Source organism: Asparagus officinalis, chromosome 6, assembly GCF_001876935.1.
Source record: "Asparagus officinalis chromosome 6, Aspof.V1, whole genome shotgun sequence".
Lineage (NCBI taxonomy): Eukaryota > Viridiplantae > Streptophyta > Magnoliopsida > Asparagales > Asparagaceae > Asparagus > Asparagus officinalis.
The window spans coordinates 3,879,060-3,905,779 of NC_033799.1; the positions used below are offsets into that span (position 1 = coordinate 3,879,060).

Sequence of the window (26,720 nt, forward strand, 5' to 3'; positions counted from 1 at the left end):
ATGGAATTTTTGAGTGAAGGACATTCATGTGACAAGAACAAGACACAATATATAACTAGCTGGTCACATTTTGAGGGAACGGAACAATTTGAAAGACGAATCTAGAATTACAATGATTTGGAGGGAAATTTAAATATATATATATATATATATATATATATATATATATATATATATATATATATATAAACCCTTCTTTAACAAGTTGAAAGAGATATAGAAGTTTGTGCCCAAGATGCAGGGGGTTTTGTGAAATTACCCTATAATAAGATGTTATTGAAAATACACGAAACATGGAGATGAATGAAAAGTTTTGTGTTGCTTACGAACCTTCTAATTGCCGCTGTGAATAGTTGGGCTTCTTCTAGTGTGGCATGTATATCATAAAAATCATCGATCACAAATGCAACGCTATTAAACTTTGCCACTACCTTCCTGCACTTGGAAAATTTGGGTTCCCATGTAGTTCCATTCGCCCATAGGTAAACTTCAACTATGCGGTCCCTTGAGAAATCAACTTTGTGTACTAGATCCAGTTCTTCCCACCATCTATGTATAACAAACATATATCAAAGTAATATTATTAAGTTAAAAATAAGGATTGTATTACTAGTACAATTCCTGTGAAAACGGCGAAGGAATTGAGAAAAACGTGAATAATAAGCAAAACAGACTCCACCACACCCTGGTGTGGTGTCTGTCACACCGGTGGTAGAATCTACCATGTTTGCCATGGGTGTGATGTCTGCCACACCCTGGTGTGGCAGAATCTGTCTTGTTTGTTATGGGTGTGGTGTGTGCCACACCAGGGTGTGGCAGACTCATTTTTAGAATCCCAATCTATTTATGATTGTGTTTTGTTATAAATAGAACCACGTTTTTAGGGTTTCTTAAGAAGAGAATTAGCATTGTTTTGAGCACTTTGAGAGGGAGATATTGTGAGGGAGTTGAGAGCTTTAGTTAGGGTTATATTTAAGTGATTTTGGGAGTTGTAACCCGTTGTATTTCTCCTCCATATAGTGAAATCTTCTCATCCCCTCCCTGTGGACGTAGGCAATTGCCGAACCACGTAAATTCTTGTATTTGTGTGTGATTTTGATCGTTATTTTGTGAATTGTACTCATGTTTGGTTTTGATTTTCTTCTCTCATCACTCACCGACTCGTTTGGTTATCGAGCACGCTTCCGCACGGCGCGCAACAAGTGGTATCAGAGCACAACAATTGGTATCAGAACTCATATTTCAGATCTTGGGTTTTGGATTAGGTGGAGGAAGATTCAGTTGGAAGCTTGATTCTTGGAGTTCTAAGCTTCGGTGGAGTTAGGGTTTGAAGTTGCCGTTGAAGATGTCGCTTTCCTCGTGTGGTTAGGAGTTCTATTTGGAATCCAATCTAGGGTTCAGTTGGGTAACATCTAAATTCTATAAAGTTTGAATCTTTCTTTACAATTTAAAGTTTGTGATTATGGGTAAAAAAGTTGGTGAAAGCAGCGAGATGGCGGGTACAGTTCAAGTTGGTTTTCAAAACACTAAGATTAGTGTGGTGAAATATGACGGTAAAATTAATTTTGGTTTGTGGATGAGCGACATACACGATGTGCTTAATGCTCAAAATTTGGAGGAGACTATCATGGTCGATGAGAGGCTACCTAAATATGAAGAGACGATATGGGAAAAGATGAATAGAAACGCTTGTGGGGGTGATCAGGTCTTGTTTGGAACAGGAGCTAAAATATAATGTGATTGGGATGACGTCTGTAATGAAGATGTGAGAAATTCTCAATAATAAGTATCTTACGAAGAGTGTTGAGAGCCGTTTGCACTTGCTGCGAAGATTATTCAGATTTCAGATGTCCAAAGGAACCTCGCTGGTGGCTCATGTGAACAACTACACTAAGTTGTTGTCGGACTTGGCGAACGTGGATGAGAAGATCACGGATGAGTACAAGTCTATTATTCTTTTGGACTCCTTACCGGATGAGGAGTATGATACCCTTGTGCTTACTTTGTTGAACGAGAGATCTTCTATCACTTATAGTGAAGTGACTAACGCATTGACGAACTACGATTTGAGGAGGAAGGATAAGGAGACTTCACACGCTAATACTTCAGGAGAGGCCTTGTCGACGAGAGGTAGAAACCCATAACCGAAAGGTGAAAATCGAGGAAGGTCAAAGTCAAAGGTCATCACCAGCTAAGAAAGAACCAATGTGCTTTTTGCAATGAACAAGGGCATTGGAAAAAAGATTGTCCAAAGGTCAAAGAGAAGGAGAATGGCAAGAAAAAGGGCCCGAAGGCCAATGAGGTGAATGTTGCGAAAGGCGATGATTCCGATGATTTGACCTTTTCTCTTTTGATTACTCCGGAGGTGAACCATTTGGATGCATCAGATTGGATGCTTAATTCTGGCACTACTTATCATGTGACCCCTAGGCGAGATTGGTTTGCATTGTTTGAGAGACTCGATGGGGGTGTTGTTGTCATGAGAAATGATTAATCCTGTGGTATTTATGGGATATGTACTGTTTGGATTCGGATGCATGACGGAGTAGTCCGCGAATTAAAGGAGGTGAGAATTCGTTCCTCAGCTGAAGAAAAATCTTATCTCAGTTGGTGCTTTGGAGGCGAATGGATTCAAGGTAACATTTGAGGACGCTGTAGCAAATGTTACTAAGGAATCTTTAGTGGTGATGAAGGGAGTCCGCATTTGGAACTTATATTATCTGAAGGGGAGCACTGAGGTTGGCCATGTTGCTTCAGTTATTTCAGAGACGAACATGAGCAGACTTTGGCACTACAGGTTAAGGCATACAGGAGAGAAGTTATTGCAGGCTTTGTGCAAGCAAGGGCTATTGAAAGGAGCCAAGAATGGAAAAGTGGATTTTTGTGAGCACTATGTTCTTGGAAAGAAAACGAAGGTGAAGTTCGGGACTGCTATTTATAGGACGAGGGGCATCCTGGACTACGTGCACACAGATATTTGGAGTTTCACCAAGACGGCATCACTTGGTGGTTGACATTGGTTCGTCACGTTTGTTGATGACTATTCTAGGCGTTGTTGGGTGTACACCATGAAGCATAAGAATAAAGTTCTAGATTTATTTGTGGAGTAGAAGAAGAGATTAAAACTGCAGACTGAGAGAAAGATTAAGATGTTGTGATCCGACAACGGCGGCGAGTATACTTCAGACCCTTTTCAGCAGCTATGTCGAGACGAGGGCATAGGGAGCAATTCACAGTTAGTCATACACCGAACCAGAATAGGGTGACAGAGATGCTGAATCGGTCTTTACTAAAAAAGGTCCGATGCTCATTGGCGCATAGTGGTTTGGAGAAGATCTTTTGGGCTGAGGCATATTCATATGCGAGCCACCTCATTAATAGGCTGCCTTCATCTGTGATTGAGGGGAAAGCCCCTATGGAGATGTGGTCGGGAGAGGCAGTACATGACTATGACCAGCTCAAGGTATTTGGTTGCCCTGTATATTATCATGTTAGAACTGATAAGTTAGAACCTCGAGCCAAGAAGGTCATATTTGTAGGATTCAAGCGTGGTGTCAAGGGATACAAGCTTTAGGATCCAATTGATAAGAAGATTGTGCTGAGTAGGGACGTCACATTCGATGAGGCTTCTATCTTAAAGCTTCTCAGCTCTCATCAGGTGGAGAGCGACCCGACAGAAGAGATATCGTAAGTGGTGGGGATCGATGCAGCTTCACAGTATCTAGATGATGCAGCATCCATTAGAGTGCCGACTGAGGTGACGCCAGGCGAGCATGAAGGTGACACGGAGGATACGGATACTGATGTGTAGGACCAGGGACCGACAGCTCAGGTTCAAGATTCTATTATGGTTCGGAGACAGAGGAGAGACATACGAGTGCCAGCACGGTATGCCGACACAGTTGCGTATGCACTTCTAATGGAGAGTATAGATAAGATGGTGCCTACTACATTCAGAGAGACCGAGCAGCGTTCGGAGGCTGATTTGTGATAGGTAGCTATGCAGGAGTAGATGAAGTCTCTTCATAAGAACGATACATGGGATCTTGTTGAGCTTCCAAAGGAGCGGAAGGTGATTGGTTGCAAGTGGGTATACACGAAGAAGGAGGGCATTGAGGATACTCCATTAAGGTTCAAAGCTAGGTTGGTTGTGAAGGGCTATGCACAGGAGGAAGGTGTTGACTATAATGAGGTTTTCTCTCCGGTAATGAAGCACTCTTCGATTCAGATTTTGCTAGCTTTGGTGGTACAGTATGGATTAGAGTTAGATCAGTTGGATGTGAAGACGACATTTTTTCATGGTGATCTTGATGAAGAAATATATGACTCAGCCATTGGGATTCCGAGCTGCATGGAAAGATAAGTTGGTTTGCAGGTTAAAGAAATCGCTATACGGTTTGAAGCAGTCTTCTCGATAGTGGTATAGGCGATTTGATGGTTTTATACTTGGACATTCGTACACTCGGAGCAGTTTGATCCTTGCGTGTATTTTGCAAATTGAGATTATGTGCGTACATTTATTTGTTGATTTATCTTGATGACATGTTGGTTGCCTCTACTTCCAGGTCGGCTATAGATGAGTTGAAAGTTCAGTTTTCAAATGAGTTTAAGATGAAGGACTTGGGTGAGGCCAAATGTATTTTGGGAATGGAGATAGGCGGAGACAAGAAGAAGGGAAGAATTTGTTTGACACATGTGGCTTATTTGAAGATGGTTCTAAACCGGTTTTATGTTAGCATGGATACGAAGCCAGTTAGTGTACCATTGGGAGCCCATTTGAAGCTTTCAGCTGGTCTTTCACCGGAGTCAGTTGAAGATCGAGAGTTGATATCGAAGACTCTATATGCGAGTGTGGTTGGGAGCTTGATGTATGCGATGGTATGTACGAGGCCGGATTTATCACAGGCGGTGAGCATGGTTTCGAGATACATGTATGATCCAGGAGTGGGTCATTGGGATGCTGTGAGATGGATTTTGAGGTACATTAGAGGTACGCTCAATGTTGGTTTGGTTTATGAGCGGGATACTATAGGTGGACAGCTATGCATTGGCTATGTTGATTCGAATTTTACCGGGGATTTGGATAAGAGCCGGTCTACTACGGGGTATGTATTCACTTGACCCGTGCGCTAGTGTATTAGAGATGCACCTTACAGTCGACGGTGGCTTTGTCTACGACGGAAGCAAAATATATGGCGATTACAGAGGCTGTGAAGGAGGCTATTTGGCTTCGAGGACTTTTAGAGGAACTTGGTATATCGCAGCGGTCCGTCACCATTCATTGTGATAGCATGAGTGCTATCTATTTGGCAAAGAATCAGGTTTTTCATGCAAGGACGAAGCACATTAACGTTCGTTATCACTTCGTTCGGAATGTTCTTGTAGATGGCGATATGGAGATTGTGAAAGTCCACACGAAGGATAATCCGGCGGATATGCTCACTAAGGTAGTTCTGAGCAACAAGTTTGATCATTATCAAAACTTGTTGCACATTCGTGATTGTTGAGGCCGTTGACGGCCATTTGGATGAACTACGTGCGGCTTGATCCCTTGGGAGAGGGGGTACGTAGGCAACCATATTAGTGCAGCCGAGTATGGAGAGACGATGCATTGATGCTCATGTTGGTGTCGGCTCAGTGTTGGGAACACTTCGCCGAGGTGGAGAATTATGAAAACGGCGAAGGAATTGAGAAAAACGTGAAGAATAAGCAAAACAGACTGCACCGTACTCTGGTGTGGTGTCTGCCACACCGGTAGTAGAATCTGCACTGTTTGCCATGGGTATGGTGTCTGCCACACCCTCGTATGGTAGAATCTATCCTGTTTGTCATGGGTGTGATGTGTACCACACCAGGGTGTGGCAGACTCGTTTTTAGAATCATAATCTATTTAGGATTGTGTTTTGTTATAAATAGTACCACGTTTTTTAGGGTTTCTTAAGGAGAGAATTAACATTGTTTTTAGCACTTTGAGAGGGAGATATTATGAGGGAGTTGAGAGCTTTGATTAGGGTTATATTTGAGTGATTTTGTGAGTTATAACCCATTGTATTTCTCCTCCATATAGTGAAATCTCCCCATCCTCTCCCTGTGGACGTAGGCAATTGCCGAACCACATAAATTCTTATGTTTGTGTGTGTTTTTATAATTATTTTGTGAATTGCACTCGTGTTTGGGTTTGGTTTTCTTCTCTCATCACTCACCGACTTATTTGGTTGTCGAGCATGCTTTCGCACGGCGCGCAACACATGGTATCAGAGCATAACAATTCCTACGGATTATTTTAATTTCCTTAGTTTAGTATGTTGGTTTATATGCCCTTCAAATAAGTAAGCTATCCTAGTGTAATAAAAGAAGTGATTTGATTAGTTTTCTTTGTAGATTATAACTTACAAATCATCTTTTAACTAATACTTTAAATACTTATGAAGGGGAAAAAACAAGGAGCACTTCTTTTTGCTATGTTATCATGAGAAGAAGAGAATATATATTTTTTATTAGTTATAGTAGATACTTCGAATGGTAGGATTTTTCACAGATAAATTATAATCATATGTTTGAAATTTAAAATTAGATAACATAGCTAGCAATTTTTCCTTTACAATCTAAATAAAAATTTATGATTTTTAAAAACTAAAAAACGGTTGGGATTTCAATGTCCCACGATTTAAATCAGTGCTCGTGTTTGGCTATGTTGAGATTGTGACATGACCGGGATTAGGACTTCCCTTTAATCCCCAAAATGGATAGTAAAGAGTTTAATTATCCCCTAGCATTCAGGACGTAGGACGTCTCATCACTATTATACCCTCCCACCTCACATATTCCCCACACTAATGTATTATAGTATTATAACATGATATGTTAAATTAGGGATAATCTTAGGATTTTTTTGGGTGATTTTGTAAGATATCGAGGGTTATTTATATTTTTATAATTTTTAAGGGGTGGCTATAAAGTTTTCATGGCGCTGTTTTGTAAAGTTTTATGAGGTTATTTGTAATTTACAAAAACTTCATGGGCTTTTTAAAAATTCTTCGCGGATATTTGTAATCATGAAAACTTTTAAGGGATGTTTTTGGTAAAACCTTTAATGAGTTATTTATAATATTTTTAAATTTTTAGCATGGTATTCATTACTTTAGCGACTTTTGTGGGGTCAATTGTAAAATTTTTAAAGATTGTTTTAAAATTCTCAAGGGAATATTTCTAATTTTTGAAAATATTAAGGGGTTGGTTAAAAAATTGTTAGGGGTTTGTTTGTAAAACTTCAAGGGCTGTTTGTAGTGTTTTATCTTTTTAGAGGATTGTCCGTAAATCTTTTAGGGATTATTTGTAATTTATGGATTTTAAAGGGACAGTTTATAATTTTCTGAATTTTATGATGTTATTTGTAATTCTTTGATTTCTCAAGGATTCGTTTATAATTTTTGAATCTCAAGGTGGTGCTTGCAACTTTCATAAGATTATTTGTACGTAATTTTTAGATTTTTCATGGGGTATTTGTACTTTTTGAAACTTTCAAGGGTTCAATTTATAGAGGTTTTAGGAAGTTGATAGTAATATTTCAAATTTTTAACAGTGTAAATGTTATTATTGCAACTTTAATGGGGCCACTTGTGAAATTTTCAAAAGGCCACTTATAAAAATTTTCAAGGGGATATTTATAATTTTTAAAAATATTAAGAGGTTGGTCGTAAAATTTTAAAACAATGGTAAAATTTCAGAATACTATTTTTATCATTCAATTTTTCATAGGACTTTTGTGCTGTTTTTTACTCTCAATGGATTGTTTGTATCTTATGGATTTTAAAAGGTAAGTTTGTAATTTTCTGAATTTTGTTATGTTATTTATAATTTTTGAATTATCTCAAGGTTTATTTCTAGTTTTTCAATCTTAAGGGATTGTTCGCAAATTTCTAATTTTTGTACCTTTTTCAAAATTTATATTTATTAGGAGACTATTTCTAATTTTTGGATCTTAGAGTGTAGTTTATAATTTTTGGAGTTTTATGGTAATTTTTGGACTTTCAATAGGGAAGTTGATAATTTTCTAATTTTGAAAATGGGATTGTTTATAATTTTTAGATTTTTAATAGGCCAGTTGATAATTTTTTTTAATTTTGAAAACTTCTTTCATATAAATAAGGCTTTCATTAAAAGAATTTCTGAATTATAGATAGTTTTAAGTTGATAAGGATTGTTGCTATTAAAGAGGATTAAAAAGGAGGATTTTGATAATTAGAATTTTCTAATTATGAATAAATTTAATTTTATCATTATTCTTAGGTTTACCTGTCAACATATCAGTTTCTAATAGGATAAGTTTTAGGAAAATTTCACTAATTTGTACATAAAGGAGACATATGGTTATGAGATTTTTTTAATTATGGATAGTTATAAATTTTATTAGGATTACAAAGTAATTCATTATTAGAATGTTCTAACTGTATATAATTTTAATTTGATGAGATTTCTTAATTAGATGAAAATAAGATTAGGTGTCCACATGTGATCTTCTGATATGAGAGAATGATACATGGTTATTTCTTAATATCATGCACTTAGATGACATGTGTCAGTTTTTTGTGCATTTAAAAACGCTACTCATTTCTTATCATACTCCCTTTAAAAGCACGAGTTCGGAAAATCTTTTTTAGACAAATATACCCCTTTATAGTTTGAACTACCTTATCTATAATCAAATTCTAATTTTTAATGGTTAATATTACCCTTCACTATTTTGAATATTTTATTTATATCTTAATCTATCCTAATCATAATCATATCTTATCCTAATCCTATGTGAACCATGTTTAGCTTAACAATTTAAAAAAAATAATATTAATAAAATATATAAAACATAAAAATGATATTAGTTTGTTAAGATAAAGAAAATTCAAGTAGATGACATATTATAATACATGACGTATTGCAAAAAAATCATAAAAAGTTTTAAAATTGCATAAAAGACCCTGAAAAGTTCAAAACTATAAAACTCATCCAAATGTATCAAAACATAAAATAAAAAACATGAAATTAAAAAATTAACATCAGTTTGCAAAGAATTTAAAATTTACAGTTAACACCTCAATGTCTCAAAAATTATAGAAACACCCTAAAAAGTTTAAATTACAGACAAGCACATTATAATTCTAAAATTTTAAAACTTACAAACAACACAGATGAATTCAAGAGATTACCATGATACACCTAAAATTTTTGACATTTAAATTTAAATTTTTTAATTAACACCCTCAATATCTCAAAAATTATAAAAACACCTTCAAAAGTTCAAATTATAAAAAGCCACCCTAAAATTCTAAAATTTATAAATAAAATAAGATGAATTCAAGATATTACCCTTAGACACCTAAAAAATTAAAATTTTCCAAAATTAACCTCAAAATTTTTAAAAAAACTCCTTCAAAATTTAAAAATCGTAAAAAAAACTCTAAATTTTTAAAAATTTTAACTAGCACACATCAAATTCGTCGATTGGTAGACCGTTGAAATTTAATATTTTTCAAAATTATTCTATAGTTTTAATAATTGCAAAAGACACCCTCAAAATTTTAGAGTTACAAGAAATATATTAACATTTAAAAAATTACCACCAACACATAAAACATAGAATTTACAACTACCAAACTTAAAAGTAAATTTTTTTAAAATCTCTTTCAAAATTTTAAAAAATTTATATCTTAATCTATCCTAATCATAATCATATCTTATCATAATCCTATGTGAACCATGTTTAGCTTAACAATTTAAAAAAACTAATATTAATAAAATATATAAAAATATATAAAACATAAAAATGATATTAGTTTGTTAAGATAAAGAAAATTCAAGTAGATAACATATTATAATACATGAAGTATTGCAAAAAATCATAAAAAGTTTTAAAAATGCATAAAAGACCCTAAAAAGTTCAAAACTATAAAACTCATCCAAATGTATCAAAACATAAAATAAAAAACATAAAATTAAAAAATTAACATCAGTTTGCAAACAATTTAAAATTTACAGTTAACACCTCAATGTCTCAAAAATTATAGAAACACCCTCAAAAGTTTAAATTACAGACAAGCACATTACAATTCTAAAATTTTAAAACTTACAAACAACACAGATGAATTCAAGAGATTACCATGATACACCTAAAATTTTTGATATTTAAATTTAAATTTTTTAATTAACACCCTCAATATCTCAAAAATTATAAAAACACCTTCAAAAGTTCAAATTATAAAAAGCCACCCTAAAATTCTAAAATTTGTAAATAAAATAAGATGAATTCAAGATATTACCCTTAGACACCTAAAAAATTAAAATTTTCTAAAATTAACCTCAAAATTTTTAAAGAGGAAAATAAAGAGATAGCTTCTAATTTATTTAAGTAATAAATTAGGAACACAAAGAATTTTATATATATAAAATTAATATTTATTCTCATTGAAATAGAAAAAAAATCAAAGTCTATATTTTGAGCAGTTTGTGTTGAACATCATAAGTACATTTGACTTCTTTGTAAAGTTAAATGAGATGATAAAAAATTAACGAGCCTAGGAAAGATAATAGCATAAAAAATACAAAATTAGCCTGATGTCACAATTAATGTAGATGATGAAGACAATACTCTAGAATTGTCCGAGAAATGATAAATGATAAACCTGAAGAAGGATTGATCTTAACTCAATAAAAAATAAAATAGAAGAAATAAAAATAATATTTTATGAATATTTTATAGAATAGTTTAATTATTTTGAGTGAAATTAGGAATCTTTAGAAGGGAGTTTCATGAATTTTTTTCAGTACTTTTATATTCTTATGTGGATGTTTTTATCATATAAAAGTATACTAGAGTTAGCATTAATCTTTAATTTATATTTTTTTATGAAGTCTATCAATGATTAGGAATAAACTTCATATTCTCTTTTGCATCGTTTTAACATACTTTAAATCAATCATTTTGCCATATTGGTTTTAAATATTCACCTTCCTTGTATAACACTATTTTAATATTTTTCACTTTGCAATGCTATACTTTCTCAAATAAAGCTTAGTTTCATATCGGTCAAAAATAATATGAAAATTCAAATTATTTTTAAATTATATTTGTTTTTTGTCAATTCAAATATCAACATGAAAATTTAAATTGGGTGTATCCCATTTAAACAAACATAAAAAAATAATCGGGATGTAAGAGTTTAAAGAAAAAAATGAGCACAAACTGCCAAAAATACTTAATCATGGTATTAAATCACGTGCATTGCACGTGTGTAAAAACTAATATATATATATATATATATATTAAAATTTCTAATTTAGGGATTTACTATCCATTTTCAGCATCTAAGAATACTCTAAGTTAATACTGGTAAACAAAAACAATAAGAATTGATTAAAAACATCCGGTTAATGGATAAAATTTTTAAAATACTATAGATTAAAAATTATCGGCACTATATAAATTAAAGTAATTTCATATAATTTTAGTAATAAGTTGGGGTAGCCAAAATACATTCGTAACATTAATTGATAGATGTTTAAATCCATAGAATGATAAAACACTATAATATTATACCTTAGCATTAATTGATTTTAATTTAGAAAATTTAATCTTTGACGTTAATAATATTTATAGGATAAAAGAATACAAGGAATTACATATGGAGGAACTATTAGAATATTTAGAGATAACTTTAAAAGAATTGAGTTATTTCCATTGCAAATGGGAAAGTGATGGAAATAAATCTAAAATTCAGAAAACGTCAATGAATCACTTGAATTGGCATTAACATAAGACATATCTATTAATGAAGCACTGAATGAGTTATATTAAAAAATAATTTAATAACTTTATCCTAATCAAAGAAAAAATCTCCATGGAAGACATAAGATAAATTAGTAAGTATTCATAAATTCCATATCGTGTTCTTCAAATTAAATATTAATATTATAATCTAAGAGAAATTGGTAATGAATAATGCAGGAATTTAGTTTAGATCTTTATGCAAAATAACAGGGATAGAGCAAAGGTAATATTATTTAAATAACAGAAATTCTTATTGGATGCACATCAGAATAATTCATTTTAGAGGAAAATAAAGAGATAGCTTCTAATTTATTTAAGTAATAAATTAGGAACACAAAGAATTTTATATATATGAAATTAATATTTATTCTCATTGAAATAGAAAAAAAAATCAAAGTCTATATTTTAAGCAGTTTGTGTTGAACATCATAAGTACATTTGACTTCTTTGTAAAGTTAAATGAGATGATAAAAAATTAACGAGCCTAGGAAAGATAATAGCATAAAAAAATACAAAATTAGCCTGATGTCATAATTAATGTAGATGATGAAGATAATACTCTAGAATTATCCGAAAAATGATAAATGATAAACCTAAAGAAGGATTGATCTTAACTCAATAAAAAATAAAATAGAAGAAATAAAAATAATATTTTATGAATATTTTATAGAATAGTTTAATTATTTTGAGTGAAATTAGGAATCTTTAGAAGGGAGTTTCATGAATTTTTTTCAGTACTTTTATATTCTTATGTGGATGTTTTTATCATATAAAAGTATACTAGAGTTAGCATTAATCTTTAATTTATATTTTTTTTTATGAAGTCTATCAATGATTAGGAATAAACTTCATATTCTCTTTTGCATCGTTTTAACATACTTTAAATCAATCATTTTGCCATATTGGTTTTAAATATTCACCTTCCTTGTATAACACTATTTTAATATTTTTCACTTTGCAATGCTATACTTTCTCAAATAAAGCTTAGTTTCATATCGGTCAAAAATAATATGAAAATTCAAATTATTTTTAAATTATATTTGTTTTTTGTTAATTCAAATATCAACATGAAAATTTAAATTGGGTGTATCCCATTTAAACAAACATAAAAAAATAATCGGGATGTAAGAGTTTAAAGAAAAAAATGAGCACAAACTGCCAAAATTACTTAATCATGGTATTAAATCACGTGCATTGCACGTGTGTAAAAACTAGTTATATATAAATGAGGGATAGTGCATGTGCGTTGCATGTCTATGTATTTGTATTTTGTCCTAAATTTTTTTAAATAATTTTATTATATAATTTATGGAAAAGTTTGATTTTGGACTAAACATAGAAAACCATGAGGATATATTTGTATTTTCTCATCAGTTAAATTTCTAGATTGAATATAATTTTGTATGAGGTTTATTTTTGAAATTTATAAGCATTTGTCTACAGTTTGTAAAGTTTTAGGATTCTTTTCTGTGAATTTATGAAATTTTGGTTTTTTTAATAAATTTATAAAATTAGCACATTTAGTTTAACATTTATGAAGTTGAAGGGTTGGAGAATTTAATTTGAGATTAGTAAGGATATTAATGAGATTGATGGTGAAGTTATGATTGTGGTTATATGAGAGAAACTAGATACATTTATATGCCATTTTAAACAACTACATAACAACAATATCAAAAACATTAGATTAATCAAGGTTATCACTGACTTGGAAGTTTATTTAAGTGGTATATTCCCTAAACCCTTTCCATTAACGTCGGTACTATCTGAATTTTAAGAACACCCATTTCAAGGTTGGTTAAAATGTACGTGATGCGAGAATCACGTGATGATAACTTAATTTTCGCACTCAATTTAACGCGAGGGATTATTTTTAATCTTGATTTAGCATCTATATAATAAAACTAGTTATATTTCATTAATTTATTTGACATAAAACCGCTCACACGGACTGGCAAAAATATCTTAATTTGCAGCAACTCATGTCAATATCAATAGCAAACTAAAAGAACACATCAACCAAACAAGTGTCCTCCTAGAGGATCCCCATCCTAATTAATGGATCTTGGATTTAGTTTGATTTCCTATTTGCATGTATTATTGGTCCATTTCAAGCTTTAATACCATGGGTCCATGCCACTGAGAAATTATTCAATGGTATTGGTAGTCATCACATTAGTAGATTTCAAAATTTACATATTGATACAACAATGATCATTCTCTTGATGCATCATTAATACAATAGACTTAAATAATATTTTCTCTCGTCGACAGATCATTCATCATCTGACATTGAAATTTTTTCTAGGTCTTCCTTTCTTCAACTAAAAGAAGAAAGTTGCATATTATGCGTTTGATGTACTTTCTTCAACAGATTACTTAACTTGTGCTTACTATATATAAAGTAAACTATATTAAGTAATATGTGGATTCACCTACCTAGATTAAGTTTATTCTGAAATTCATATAATTTTGTTAACAAAAAATCTCGTTTACAAGTAAACATCATTCAAAAGTGCTCGCATGGAATCGTAAGGTGCTTAGGCCTGCAAATGCAAAACAACTAAATCAAATTGAAAACCTAGTTACGATTTCACTATATAAAAAAAATATTCTTTTTATGCACATAGAACAAAATCTTTTTTTTATGCACATTTGGCAAAAAACGACTAAATAAAAAATATTAGCCTATTCCCCTTGATAGGGAATTTTCGTTGCTCTCTTAGAGAGAAGAGAAAGATCACGGGAAAATAAAGAGGTGCATAATTGTCAGGTTATGGATAATTAGTTGAGGAAAAATGAAGAGCTGCATAATTGAGATATTATGGATAATTAGTGGAGGAGTAATGGTATTTGTTACAATGGTGCAATTAAATATGATTAATGGAAAAATAAAGCTTAATGAATGAGTAAATTAATGGATGGTGGGTTAATAAGGTAGTGGAGTAATGAAAAGTTGAATGACTTTTCCTATTACCTTCATGATTACATTATTTTTTTAATTTATGAGAATTGGTAAAAAATATATTTTCTTCTCATATTTTTTTCATAATTATGAATCTTATTATTTTATATAAATATTATATTAATACAATATTAAATATTATTATATAGTTATACTCAGAATCATCAAGGTGAACATGCTAACAATAATTCTAAATAGTAATATACATTCAGAAGATGAGAAATGGATAATTTCCCTGTAACTGTATATAAATTTGCAGGGAACAGACGGATACTCAATTTTTGAGTTCTGATGATGTACACAAAATTCTCCATATGGTCAAATGAATAAAATTTTTCATTTACAAAAAAAAAAAAATTGTACATATGTCGTATATATACAAGCTATATTAACAGAGATAATATCAACAAAAGTTTTATGTTAAACTTTTATAATAATAGTCAATATATTCAGGTAATAGTTAATACTCTTGAAGTAATTTCAAATCTAATCAATGTCTAAATTTTTACAAAAACTTAAAATTACTAGAATTTATAAAAAAAAATACTTGGGTTAGAATAATTGTATATAACTGCCATCACCTATATCATCAGTTTCACTTAAACCTGCTCAGGTCCTTTATTAGCGCTAAGAGCCATTGGATTTTCATTTTAATTTAGAAAAATTACACATAACACCTCCACTCCCTCAAAAATTCACTGGGGGATAACAATTACAAGATGATATTGGTATATTGTTATTACTTCTATTATTGTATTTGACTTTGAGGAGAAAGTAACAAGAAAAGAAAAAAAGAGGCCAAAATGAGGAGAAACAAAAACAAACATAAAAAGAATTCACATTAAGAGAAAGAGATTAAAAAAACATAACAGGAAATAGACATGACGATAATATGAGAGGTTGTAGGGTTTGTGTTTGCTATAAAATTAAAATGTCTATCACGTAAAATTATATTTCTCATTCTAAATTTCTACTTTCATTTTCCTTCATTTTAATATTTTTTTTTAATTTTTCATCTTGTCATGATCCATATGGGCCTAAAAGTTAGTTCTTAATTTAAGTTTTTTGCAGTAATTTTATTATTAATCAATGCATATTGATTTTAGAATTTTTGAAATGCAAATACCTCTTGATTTTTTTTTACACTAGGTTATATGCACATGCAACACACGTGGTAAAACACCATGATTAAGTATTTTCAATTTATTTCTTTACTAAAATTTGTTCCTCCATTCCACTTTGATAATTTTTACACACTTAGATATCTAAACTATAGCATGTGATTATTTATTTTCTTTGATATTCGTTTAAATGAGCTACACCCAAATATTTATAAATGAATTGACAGGAGACAAATGTAATCTGAAGCCAATTTGAATTATCATGTTATTTGGACCGACATGAAACTAAGCTTGACCTAAGAAAGTATAGTATTACAAAAGTAAAAAACACTTAAAACAACATTATAAAATGAAAATGAACAATTAAAGCAAATAAGATAAGATAACTCATGAAAAGTGGGCTAAAATAACACAAAAGAGAATATAGCTAGAGTTTGTTCCTAGTTCTTGATAGACTTTTAAAAAAATATAAACTAAAGACTAATGCTAACTCTAGTACACTTTCATATGATGAAAGCATGCACATAAGCATACAAAAGTACTAAAAAAAGTTCACGTAATTCCCTTCTAAAGACTCCTAAGTTACTCAAAAAATAGACTATTCTATAAAATATTTAAAAAATAGTGTCTTTCATTTATTCTGTTTTATTTTTTTTATTAAGTCAACATCAATCATTCTCTATATTTATCTTTTTGATAAAATTAGACTACTTTTAAATGATAAAAAGGGATAGTAAACCTTAAATTTAAGTTAAATTTATATATCTCAATGAAAGAATATCAGTAAACTACTCTTTTCTTTGCTAAGTTTTAAAATTTTAGTCATTTTTTGTGATTTTGAATTTTTGAGGCTGTGTTGTGCAAATTTTTTAACCTTGTGAGAGTATTTTTTTAAATTTTAAATTTTAAGTTGGATACTTATAATTTTTATATTTCATATGTTGGTGGTAAGTTTTTAAATGTCAGAATATTTCTTGCAACTCTAAAATTTTGATGGTATTTTTTATAACTACTGAAACTTTAGATTGCTTTCTGTAAAATTTAAAATTTTAGCATTCTGTTGATATATTCAAATTTGATATGTACTAGTTATAAGTTTTGAAATTTTAAGATATTTTATGATTTTTAATTTGTGAATGAGTTTGTTTTACAATTTTTATAACTCTGAGATTATTTTTTTCCAACTTTAAATTTTCAGGTGCCCGATGGTAATGTTCTAAATTCAACTTTGTTGTTTGCAAAATTTGAAATTTTATAATTTCATGTTGCTTTTTTATTATATAAACTTTTGAGAGTGTTTATAAAATTTTTAAAATGTTAAGGGTGTTAATTATAAATTTAGATCATGAAATTATTTGTCATCATTGCAAAATACTCGAGCATTCCAGAAATAAATGTCCTCTCATGAACAAGAGTGATTATAAAAGAAAGAATAAGAGCTTTAAGGTAACATTGTAGGATTTCTCAAGTGAAGATGAAGAATCATAAAGCGACTTGAGCTCGAATTATAAGAGAGGACATAGGATTGTTATCCAAACCATTATAAAAATGTCACATGTTCCTAGGTTGGTTTTCGATTTGGTTGTTCGCTTTTGATTTTCTATATATTTGCTACTTATTTTGTGTTTTAGCGAAAAACTATAGCAAATCGATTTAGCTCTCATCGAGGCTTGCATCTCAGATCTAACATATATGTTCTACTCTATGTAGCGTATATAATGTGTCTCACCTAGTTGATCATTTAAGATAATGAGACACCACTTGATACTTTCTTTTTCCTAAAAGCAAAAAAATATCCAAAAGGGAGGGGGGGGGTGTCTATGTAGTCAAGCTGTTAATTACCTCGATAATTCCTTGATCTCCTTTTGGTGCACGGCTTGCACAGCATTGAAGTCTAACTTGGCTAGCTCAAGCAAACAAGATCTCATTTCCTCCTCTTTTTCATACTCATCAATGTAATATCTTGTTTCCAATCTCGGGATCAACCAATGTGTAGGATCCTCAAGAGAACGTCTCACTTGCTTAGCTATATTTATATCCACATCTTGGCTTACACTCGAGAGATGCTTCACACAAAATTCCTTAGCTTCTTCTAATATTTTTTCCCCAGGAATCGAGAGGTGAGTAGCTTCATATAAGCTCAGCAAACCCTTCACATCTTGGCTTAAGCATTTCATGAATACTTCCCCTTCCTTGAACTTTTTGAATATATCTAAATCACAAATAAAAACTTTTGGTTAGAAATTTAATTCAGTAAATTGGTAACTGTCACATGTCATCAGTTATGATGCACAAATGCTAGTATTTGTTTGTAAAAATAATATAGTCCCACATCGGATATTTGAGATTAATTTTTTTAATATATTATTTTAATTATTAATGTTATTGTTATTTTAAAATTTTAAAATTATGAAAATATCAACAAACAAATGACTGCTAGAAGTAGTCTGTTGGAAAATGACTGTTTTTTTTCTAATGTGTGTTTTGAAAGTTTATGATTGTTGGAGACACTTTTTCAACCCTATAATGATTTCAAATATCAATACTTACTCCTTTCTCAAAAAAATATGCAATCCTACAAACTTGTTTCACAAAGAATTTGTGAAAAGTTTCATGTTAGATTTAAATCTAATTAAATCTATTTGTGGGCACATATGATTAATCATTGTGTATTGCTATCCTTCAGGATAACCCACTAAAGTGATCAATCAATTTGGGTTAATGGGTATTTAAATATAATTATGGGGTTATATGTGCAGATACCAGGTTGTAATTGTGATTTGATGATGGGCCAAATTGCTAATGTACAACATCTATAAATAAGGGGTTATGGTCCCTAATCTAGAGTTATATTCTCTATTCTCTTAATCCCCATCTAAAGAGATTCTAGAGGAGAGACCCTTAAGATTAGAAGATCAAACCCTAATTCAGATCTAGTGCAAATTTGTCATGGATTCAGATATTGCGTCCGCTCTCATGTTTAATCTCTATGAATTAATCACGAATAAAGTCCAACAAGTGGTATCAGAGCATCCGTGTTTAATTCTTTGAGATTTATGTTTAAGATTATGAAATTAGGGTTACTTTTGATCTTAATCCTGTTTTATTAAAATCTGTTGTTCGTGGCACTGTAGCATGCATGAATGAACAGTAAAATCTTATGCTTTGGTTTCTGTTTTCTTTCGGTTCAATCTGGATCAATTTGGTTATTTGATCCATATTGTGTGCATCTTTATCAATTTTTTGATTTGATGGATTCAGTTTGGGGATTAAATTCAAACTTCAGTTTGGTGATTCAATTTCGGGTTGTTGGATCTAATTTATGGATTAAGTTCGAAATTAAGAACAACAACAATTTTGGTTTAAGCCATCGGTCGCTTCTCTCCTCGCCGGCGATGATCGCTGGCGGCCACACTGTCAAAAGTCAGCGGCGGCCGCATCAGGAAGCTCTAGGGTTTTCGAAACCCTAGGGTGCGGGAGCTCAAGCGGCGGCGGCGACAGTTAACTTTCGAAGGGGACGTGCGTGAAAACGTGCTGAAATTAAGGAGGCAGTTACCTCAATTTTAGGCGAGCTTCAGGGCTGGAAAGCTTCAGCGAAAATCATGCTTAACTTCAAACGAACCCACGTTCGTTCTCTATCGAACCCAGCGTTCGTCGAACTCTGTGTTCGTTGAATCCTGCGTTCGGTCTCAAGTTGAACACTGCGTTCGCTTTCAAGTCGAACGCTGCGTTCGTTTTCAACGAGCCCTGCGTTCGTTTTCAACGAGCCCTGCGTTTGTTCTCAACGAGCCTTGCATTCGTTCTCAAACGAGCATTGCGTTCATTGGGTAAAAGAGGTTAGAGAATTACCTCGATCTCAGGCGAGCTTAGGGTTCAGATCAGGCGAGTTTTGACTCGAATTTTAGCGAGCTTTGTCTCGATTTCAGTTCAGGCGAGCTCGATCTCATTTGTTGAAGGCGAGCTTTCGAATTGAACGGCGAGCTCTCTCTTTTTGGCCTGCGGTTGGGAAAGATTGCAGGCGGGCTTGACCTTCGACCTCAGGGATGATCGATGCTTGTTAACAAGCAGAGAGATTAGGTTTCATTCGAAGGCGAACCTAAGGTTGCTTTGGTTTCATCGGGTGAAAGAAGGCTGCAAGCTTTCTTTGAGAAATCAAAGGCCAGATATTAAGCCATTTAGTTCTGGTTATATGAGCCTGTGTCAATCTTTTGGGCCTATGACCAAACTAAATGGGCCAGTAATTAATTTAAGCATGGCTTAATTGAATAAATCAATTAAAACCTAATTTAGTTATGGACCATGGGTAATTTGAGTCTGTAACTCCTAAGTTGTGGATTAATTAACTTGAAGGGGTTTGCTTAAATATGAGCCCAATTTGGTATGCTTAATTAATTAAGTTATGAGGCCCTAATTAAGCTATGGAAATTCAGTTGATTTAAATTAAATTATTTAATTTAAATTAAATTTGGTAGTTGATCAATTATTTATTTCAAATAATATGACACTCAGGTATTAAAGTTGTCTCTCATTCTAAATGATCGATTGAAACAAGAAGTTGCCAAAGTAACCTCTCTTGTGTAGATTGTTCATGAGGGATGTTAGATGTTTGTGTGTATGTTTTCGTGTAAATATTTAATCGTTAGATGTTTGTGTGTATGTTTTCGTGTAAATATTTAATCGGCCCAAAGGAAGGTTATTATTTATTTTAGATTGCATGCGCATCTGCGATGATAATTACGTGATAATTATAAGGTTTACATGTGGATAATGAATCGATCCAAAGATAGTTTCATTATTTGACATGCATTATTGTCAGTATTTGATCATTACAACAAGGTATCACTTGCAATTAATATTACTGTCCAAAGACTTGATATTAATGTTGTGCCAGATATCTTGAGATGAGATTTGTCATTATTTGAAAGTTATTGATTACTAATTATAGTTAATAATGTGAGCATCCTTTGTTTATTTCAGCTAATGCATCTGCTGCAACAATTTCTGCTAACATCAACTCAACTCCCATGCTTGATGGGACTAACTTCAAAGTTTGGAAAGAGAACATTTTAATTGTTCTTGGCTGCATGGATTTAGACTTTGTATTAAGAACTGAACAACCCCAACCCTTCAATGCGGATAGCACTCCTGATGCAAAGAAGGAGTATGAGAAATGGGAACGTTCAAATCGTATGAATCTAATGATCATTAAGCGCGGCGTTCCGGAAGTCTTCAGAGGCATAGAATCCGAAGGGATTACAAAGGCTAAAGATTTCCTTGTCGAAATTAAGAAACGTTTTGCGAAAAACGATAAGGTAGAAACAAGCACGCTTTTAACTCGCTTGATTTCAATGAAGTATAAGGGCAAAGGAAATATCAGGGAGTACATTATGGAAATGTCTCATATTGCTTCAAAACTTAAGGCATTTAAACTCGATCTTTGTGATGAGTTATTTGTGCATCTGGTTCTGTTATCTCTTCCTGCACAATTCAATCAGTTTAAGGTCAGTTATAACTGCCAAAAGGAGAAATGGAATCTAAATGAGCTCATTTCATATTGTGTACAAGAAGAAGACAGGTTGAAGCAAGATAAGACTGAAAGTGCTCATTTGGCCTATGCCTCTAAGGATAAGGGCAAGAAAAGAAAGAATGATAATGAAGCTGCTAAGGGTACTGTTCAGAAGAAACAACATAAGGACGATCAGGGTTATTTCTTCTGTAACAAGTCTGGACATATAAAGAAGGATTGTACCAAATATCACGCCTGGCATGCTAAGAAGGGTATGTTCCTTACTCTGGTCTGTTCTAAGGTTAATTTAGCTTCAGTACCTAGAAACACTTGGTGGTTAGACTCTGGTGCTACTACTCACATAAGTGTTTCTATGCAGGGCTGCCTGAACTATCGAAAGCCAAGTGATGGTGAAAGATACATCTTTATGGGCGATGGACAATCAGTAGATGTGGAAGCAATTGGGCACTTTAGGTTGCTATTAGGAACTGGTTCATATTTAGATTTAAAAGATACTTTTGTAGTACCATCTTTTAGACGGAATTTGATTTCAGTTTCTGTATTGGATAAATCAGGTTACTCTTGTTCATTTGGAAATAATCAATCCAGTTTATCTTTTAATTCAATTATTGTGGGAACTGGTTACTTGAGTACTTATGACAACCTATATCTGCTTGATACAATTACTTCTTATAATGAATCCTTGCATGTGGAATCACGTGGTACTAAGTGTAAATTAAATAAGGAAAATTCGGCGACATTATGGCATAAGCGCTTGGGTCATATCTCAAAAGGTAGAGTTGAGCGTCTTGTGTCTGATGGCATTTTGGATTCCCTTGATTTTTCGGACTTCGACGTATGTGTTGAATGTATCAAGGGAAAACAGACCAAAGTTAAGAGATTAGGTGCTAATAGATCTTCAGATGTCTTAGAATTGATACATACGGATATTTGTGGGCCATTCCCTACGGCATCTTGGAATGGTCAATAATATTTTATATCATTCATAGACGATTACTCACGATACGGGTACCTATATCTCATTCATGAAAAATCTGAGTGTCTGGACATGTTCAAAGCCTATAAAGCTGAAGTTGAGAATTAACTCAACAGAAGAATTAAAACCGTTAGATCTGATCATGGTGGTGAGTATTACGGCAGATATGATGGTTCAGGTGAACAACGTCCAGGACCATTTGCTAGATACCTAGAGGAATGCGGTATCGTCCCACAGTATACAATGCCGGGTTCTCCTAGCATGAATGGTGTAGCTGAAAGACGAAATAGGACTCTTAAGGATATGGTAAGAAGTATGATTGCTCATTCTTCTTTACCAGAGTCACTCTGGGGAGAAGCACTTAAGACAGCAGCTTACATTCTGAATAGAGTACCAAGTAAAGCAGTTGCTAAAATACCTTATGAGCTTTGGACTGGTCGAAAGCCCAGTTTAAAGCATTTACATATTTGGGGATGTCCAGCTGAGGCAAGGCCTTATAGGCCAAATAAAAAGAAATTGGACTCTAAAACAGTTAGCAGCTACTTTATTGGGTACTCTGAACGTTCTATGAGCTCTAAGTTTTATGATCCCACACTAAAGAATATTTTTGAGACGGGAACAACAACATTCTTTGAGGATGTTGAGTTTGGGGGGGAGAAATAAGGTTAGAGACATTAGTTTTGAGGAGGAATTGGCTTCAGATCTAATCCATACAGTTACTTTTGACAATATTCAGGTTCCTATACCTGTTGTTGCTCAAGAAGTAGATCCGAAACCTCAAGATGACAATGTTGAACAACTACCTATTCCAGAATAACAAACTCAACAACCTCAAGAACCAGTGCCATTAAGGAGATCCACGAGAGAAAGGAGAAATGCTATTTCGGATGATTATATTGTATTTCTTTAAGAACATGAGGAAAGTAGTGGAATATTAGAAGATGATCCAATCAACCTCTCTCAGGCCATGAAAAGTTCTAACTCTCAACAGTGGATTGATGCAATGAATGAAGAGTACAAGTCTATGCAAGACAATAAGGTTTGGGAACTTATCCCATTGCCAGAAGGTGCAAAACCAATTGGTTGTAAATGGATTTTTAAAACCAAGCGGGATGCAAATGGTAATGTGGAGAGGTATAAGGCACGTCTTGTGGCTAAAGGCTATACTCAAAAGGAAGACATTGATTATATAGAGACTTTCTCTCCGGTTTCATCGAAAGATTCTTTCAGAACAATCATGGCACTTGTTGCTCATTATGATCTTGAGTTACATCAGATGGATGTTAAGACTGCATTTCTCAATGGAGACATTGATGAGATGATTTATATGGTGCAACCAGAAAACTTTGTGTCAGGAGACCCAAAGAATATGGTCTGCAAATTAAGGAAATCCATCTATGGACTCAAGCAAGCTCCTCGTCAATGGTATCATAAGTTTCAACAAATAGTTATCTCGTTCGGTTTTGAGATGAACATTGTTGATGACTGTGTATATCACAAGTTCAGTGGGAGTAAGTATATTTTTCTGGTTCTGTATGTCGATGACATCTTGAAAGAATTTTGAGATAAAAGATCTTAGGGACGCCTCTTTTATATTAGGAATCCAGATACATCGAGATCGTTCTCGCGGTATACTTGGTTTATCATAAAAAATCTATATCGATAAAGTACTCAAAAGATTTGGCATGCAAGATTACAGACCAGGTGACACCCCTGTTGCTAAAGGAGAAAAGTTCAGTCTCAATCAGTGCCCTAAAGGTAACCTTGAAATTCAGAAAATGCAGAAGATTCCTTATGCTTCGGCTGTAGGAAGTCTAATGTATGCTCAGGTATGTACGTGTCCTGATATTGCGTACATTGTTGGGATGTTAGGTACATACTTAAGCAATCCTGGTATGGATCATTGGATAGCAGTCAAAAGCGTTATGAGGTATCTTCAGAAAACAAAAGATTATATGCTCACATACAGAAAATCAGAACAGTTGGAGGTCATTGGGTATTCGGATTCTGATTTTGCTGGATGTCAAGATAGCAGAAAGTCTACATCAGGCTATATTTATATGTTAGCAGGAGGAGCTATTTCATGGAAAAGTGTTAAACAGACACTCGTAGCTTCCTCCACCATGGCAGCAGAGTTTGTAGCTTGCTATGAGACATCAAATCATGGAATATGGTTGCGAAATTTTGTCACAGGACTGCGTATTTTGAAAAATATTGAAGGACCACTGAGGTTATTTTGTGACAATAAATCTGCTGTTATGTATTCCAATAACAACAGGAGCTCAACTAAGTCAAAATATATTGATATTAAGTTCCTGGTTGTAAAAGAAAGGGTACAGAGTGGACAAATATCCATAGAGCACATTGGGACAAACTCCATGATAGAAGATCCTCTTACTAAAGGATTGCCACCCAAGGTCTTTCATAAGCATACTGTTCATATGGGTGTGGTGTTTTTTGAGGATATCAAGATTTAGTGGGAGTTTGTAATTTTCTGGTGCTTTGTGTTTGGTTGTATTGTCTGATCAGAATAAAGTATTAAGTTAAGACACTCTGTTTTTTATTATGTTTGGTTTTGACCTCGCTAAAGTTTAAGGTAGGACCAGTTGAAAATAGACATGTATTGATCACATTGCATGTAATTTTCATGCTGCACATCCATGTTTGATCTATGTCATTTGATTGTATTGGTATTTGTGACCAATGATGGGTCGAGTCACGATAAATGTGACGAAGGCCGCTTTGATCCTATATTGATATAGTCAATGGACGAGATTGTTCGGAAATATCTTTTCAAGTGATAGCAGTTTTGATCTCATAAGGTTATACACGCTTAAATGAATCATATGATGCCCAAGTGGGAGATTGTTAGATTTAAATCTAATTAAATCTATTTGTGGGCACATATGATTAATCATTGTGTATTGCTATCCTTCAGGATAACCCACTAAAGTGATCAATCAATTTGGGTTAATGGGTATTTAAATATAATCATGGGGTTATATGTGCAGATATCAGGTTGTAATTGTGATTTGATGAGGGGGCCAAATTGCTAATGTACAACATCTATAAATAATGGGTTATGGTCCCCAATCTAGGGTTACATTCTCTATTCTCTTAATCCTCATCTAAAGAGATTCTAAAGGAGAGACCCTCAAGATTAGAAGATCAAACCCTAATTCAGATCTAGTGCAAATTTGTCATGGATTCAGGTATTGCTTCCGCTCTCATGTTTAATCTCTATGAATTAATCACAAATAAAGTCCAACATTTCATATATGCTTACTAAAATTTTTAGTTTTCTACTATATCCTAGGAAGAAATTTTGCATTAACCTAAAGCAAACTTGAATTACCAAATAGGACAAATATTTCTTCAAGGAAAATATTTCAAGCCTCAGAAATTTTGTCCCCTTCTTCATTTTTACTAGCAAGTAGTTAAGTCAGGAAAATTCAGTGTGATATATTTTAAGATATATAAATTTCAAGGTTCTGAGCAAGAAACCCCAAAGGTTCATGGGGTTTTGTGAAATATACCCACAAAATTATTTGAAATAAGGTTCTGAGCAAGAAACCCCAAAGGTTCATGGGGTTTTGTGAAATATACCCACAAAATTATTTGAAATTAGAATGAGATAAATCGTACCAGAGGATACATTGTAACCGTGTTCTCGAAGCAGTCTAAAGCAAAGTGCAGTCTCCTTCAATCCCTGTAAAGATTTGAATCCATCAACGTAGATTTCTTGTAGCTTATCCCCAATTTCCTTCTGGAAATGGTAAGCTAATCCAAGTCGTCGGATTGAAACCATGAGTTCAAGTGTGGCCGTCGGATCTTCGGTTTCCTTAAGCAATTGCTCGACTCCCTGCTTTAATTCTTCAATCCGTGCCTTGACATCATCTTTCTTTGAGATGAAAGTCAGGAGAGTGCGTTATAAAATGAATATATTTCAAGATTATTTTTGAATATACAGTTTAATCATCTATTTTATTAATTAGCAAGAATGATTAATTTTCACTAGCAAAAATGTACCCTACGTTTACTCACCCATGTGAAAATTACAATCAACCTATTTGAAGGATTTTCTGATAGAATATTAAAGTTAAAGAGTGTTTTCTAATAACCGCTAACTAAAGGAGAGTTTTCTGATATTTTGAAAGCTACGGGGTTTCTAATAATCCTTCAACAAGTTGAAGGGGTTTTATTGATATTTTACCATAAAAATAACCAGAAGTTCATTATGGGATCAGAGTGTCAAGGGGCTAATAGAATATTTAAGTGCATAATAAGAAGTTAACTCACTATAGCCTACA

At 32.9% G+C, this 26,720-nt stretch overlaps 1 protein-coding gene across 1 annotated transcript in view; it reads right to left on the minus strand.

Moving 5' to 3' along the window:
- The window catches only part of LOC109845202 (terpene synthase 10-like), a 52,270-nt gene that overhangs the window by 12,030 nt on the left and 13,520 nt on the right, over positions 1-26,720 (minus strand). Inside the window, exons 4-6 of the mRNA XM_020414423.1 lie at positions 26,056-26,311; positions 17,750-18,119; positions 331-549 (exon numbers count right to left, since the gene is read on the minus strand). Of these exons, the coding sequence (XP_020270012.1) occupies positions 331-549; positions 17,750-18,119; positions 26,056-26,311 (845 nt within the window). The remainder of the gene's footprint in view (positions 1-330; positions 550-17,749; positions 18,120-26,055; positions 26,312-26,720) is intronic.